At 55.0% G+C, this 3508-nt stretch overlaps 1 protein-coding gene across 1 annotated transcript in view; it reads left to right on the forward strand.

The window, feature by feature from the left end:
• The window catches only part of LOC107122831 (deoxyribodipyrimidine photo-lyase-like), a 22698-nt gene extending 19834 nt beyond the window's left edge, over nucleotides 1-2864 (forward strand). The window contains exon 10 of the mRNA XM_015425972.1: nucleotides 1425-2864. Coding sequence (XP_015281458.1) covers nucleotides 1425-1588 — 164 coding nt within the window. The 3' untranslated portion in view covers nucleotides 1589-2864. The remainder of the gene's footprint in view (nucleotides 1-1424) is intronic.
• The last annotated feature ends 644 nt before the right edge of the window (nucleotides 2865-3508 follow it).

Here is a 3508-nt window from a genome sequence, read left to right on the forward strand (position 1 = left end):
GCCCCCCCCCCAAGCACCAAGAAGACAGAGCATCCCTTGCCCCAGACCGAGAGTTCCTATCTATGCCGTGTGGCTAATAGCCACTGATGGACCTCTGCTCCATATGCTTATTTAGAAGAACATAAGAGAAGCCAATGTTGGATCAGGCCAACACTCTGTCGCACAGTGGCCAAAAATACCAGGTGCCACCAGGAGGTCCAGCAGTGGGGCCAGGACACTAGGATCCCTCCCACTCTTGCCCCCTCCCCCAAGCACGAAGAAGACAGAGCATCCCTTGCCCCAGGTCGAGAGTGCCTATCTATACCTTGTGGCTAATAGCCACTGATGGACCTCTGCTCCAGATGTTTATCCATAAGAACATAAGAGAAGCCAATGTTAGATCAGGCCAACGGCCCATCCAGTACAACACTCTGTCGCACAGTGGCCAAAAAATACCAGGTGCCCTCAGGAGGTCCAGCAGTGGGGCCGGGACACTAGAATCCCTCCCACTGTTGACCCTCCCCCCGGCACCAAGAATGCAGAGCATCCCTTGCCCCAGACTGAGAGTGCCTAACTATACCTTGTGGCTAAGAGCCACTGATGGACCTCTGCTCCATATAAGAACATAAGAGAAGCCAATGTTGGATCAGGCCAATGGACCATCCAGTCCAACACTCTGTGTCACACAGTGGCCAGAAATACCAGGTGCCATCAGGAGGTCTGCCAGTGGGGCCAGGACACCAGAAGCCCTCCCACTGTCCCCGCCCCCAAGCACCAAGAATACAGAGCATCACTTGTCCCAGCCTGAGAGTTCCTGTCTGTACCTTGTGGCTAATAGCCACTGATGGACCTCTGCTTCATATGCTTATCCAATTCCCTCTTGAAGCCGTCCATGCTTGTAGCCACCGCCACCTTCTGTGGCAGTGGATTCAATGTGTTAATCACTCTTTGGGTGAAGAAGGACTCCCTTTTATCCGTTCTAACCCGACCGCTCAGCAATTCCATGGAGTGCCCACGAGTTCCTGTCTGGTGAGAAAGGGAGAAAAAGACCTCTTTCTCCACCTGCTCTATCCCAGGCATAATCTTGTAAACCTTGATCATGTCACCCGTCAGCCGTCGTTTCTCCAGGCTAAAGAGCCCCGAGTGTTTTAACTTTTCTTCATAGGGAAAGTGCTCTAAACCTTTTATCGTCCTAATTGTCCTTCTCTGCGCTTTTTCCAATGCTATAAGATCCTTTTTGAGGTGTGGTGGCCAGAACTGTACGCAGTACTCCAAGATCCCCCTTTGAGGTGTCTAAAGGGTCGAGCTTTCCCCGTTACAAAAAACTCCGCCCAGCTCTGCATTTCCTCCCCGCACCCCCTGCTAGCGGGGTTCCACGTCTCCATCAGGTTGAAGGTTGACGCTCAAGACCCCCGTTCATTCTTCTTTTTGCCCCCCCCCTTCAGGCTGCATGTGGTCCATCTGTGGGATCCACGACCAGGGCTGGGCCGAACGGGCTGTCTTCGGCAAGATCCGCTACATGAACTACGCCGGCTGCAAGAGGAAGTTCGACGTCCAGCGGTTTGAGTGCAAGTACAGCCCTCGGAAGCTCCCCAAGCAGCCTTCGTAGGCTCCGCTCCCGGGCCGAGGAGCGGCGGCTTTTCGCCTCCTGGACTTTGGGGGAAGCTCTCATGGCTGCTGCGGCGAGGGCCGTCGAGGCTGCCTTCATCCGGGTGGGAGAGAGAACGCCGCTTCCCAAAGAGGAGTCTGTGTTCCTCGAAGTGACGCCGAGCAGCACCTGCCCTGGGGGAGGACTCCCCTGCCTGGCCAAGGGACAGGTGCAGTGCCGCGTCCCGGGGGGGCAGTCCTGTCTTGCTGTTTGGCAGGGCAGTGGCCTTTCAGCGCCCTCTGCTGGCGTGGCCTTGGGCGAGTCTGGAACCTGGCTTGCCTTCCACTCACAGGTGCCGCGATTAACTCCCATAGCCCTTCCCGTCTTACCAAACGAAGAACTGGGCTTACCTGCAGTTCTCTGAAGCCGCTGCTCACCTCTAAAGTGGTTTCGGGACAGCTCTTGAGTTTAGGAGGGAGGGGAAGGGATTAGGTGCGTCGGTTGAGCTGCGTTCCTCTCGCTTCAGGCCAATTCTGTTAGCGTGCTTGGGGGATAGTGCAGTCCCGCACAGGTAGCTTTTCGTAGGGTCTTGGGGATATGGAAGACTGCAGTTAGTAGCACTTGCCCGCTTCCAGTTCTGCAGGGAGTAGCATTGACCGTTCGATGTGTCCCCTCCCAGCCCCAAACTGCCACCACCCTCCTCAAGCTAAGAAGCAGCCTTGAGCTTGGAATTCATGTATGGCTTCCCCTGGGGGAGGGTGTTTTCCCCACCATCCATGTCCATCTCTCTGTTTGGGGGCTAAGCCGTCAGGTTTCTCTCCCATTCTGCATTCTCCCACCAAGGTCACCTTTGCCTCTCTGTAGACCTTTGCTTGGAAAAGGGTGCTGAATTGCCCCGCCTTGGATTTCTCCCTGGTCAAGGAGGCTACGGCCAAAGAGCTTTCTGGCTGCAGGGCTCTCAGTGCAAAGCTAGGAGCAAGGACGTGTGCGCTGCATCCTGCGGATAGGGACCCGGCTGGGGCTTTGGTTCAGGGTCGAAGCGGCAGCTTGTAACGCTTACCTTTTTGTAATGAAATAACACGGCGGGTGCCTGTCTGCTAATGCGAACGGACCAGCAGATGTGTCGCTTCTACTAAAAGGCCATAGTCTTTTATCACTTTCCTAAATTCAGGGTTGCTACAGTCTTTTAATATCCTTGCAAGTAGCTTTCTAGTCAGGGCTCGGAGCAACTGTTACAGCATTGCTAAGTAAGGCTTCATGGTGCTTTTTGAGGGAAATGTTCCAATAATAAAAAAATATGCAGTTGTGCCTTTGTCTCCTTGAAAACGCTCTCATCTTGAAAAATGAGACTTGGGGGGGGGGAATGACGGAATGCAGTGGTCATGCTAGAGCCAAACTGTGCACTGACGTGGGACTGCGGAGTGAGGGGCTCTTCTGTATTGCAGTGACCCTCGGCAGGAGGCAGTTGTTTTCACAGAAGGGAAGAAGGGGGTGTTATAGAATCACAGAGCTGGGGGGGACCACAGAGGCCATGTAGTCCAACCCCCCACTCAGTGCAGGATCAGCCTAGAGCATCCCTGGAAAGTGTTTGCCCGGCTGCTGCTTCAAGACTGCCAGGGAGGGGGAGCTCACCACCTCCCTAGGCAGCCGATTCCACAACTCTTCCTGTCAAAAGGTTTTCCCTAAAGTCCAGCCGGTCCCTTCCTGCCCTTAATTTACACCCATCCTTGCGAGTCCTCTCCTCTGCCGCCCACAGGAACAGCTCCCTGCCCTCCTCTGAGTGACAGCCCCTCAAAGACTTCAAGAGAGCCATCCTGTCCCCCCCTCCACCTCCTCTTCTCCAGACTGGACATTCCCAAGTCCCTCAGCCTTTCTTCACAGGGCTTGGTCTCCAGCCCCCCCCCATCATCCTCGTCGCTCTCCTCTGCACCCGCTCCATTC

The sequence above is a fragment of the Gekko japonicus genome, unplaced genomic scaffold (genome assembly GCF_001447785.1).
Source record: "Gekko japonicus isolate JY-2015 unplaced genomic scaffold, Gekko_japonicus_V1.1 scaffold3730, whole genome shotgun sequence".
In the NCBI taxonomy this organism is placed as follows: Eukaryota; Metazoa; Chordata; class Lepidosauria; order Squamata; family Gekkonidae; genus Gekko; species Gekko japonicus.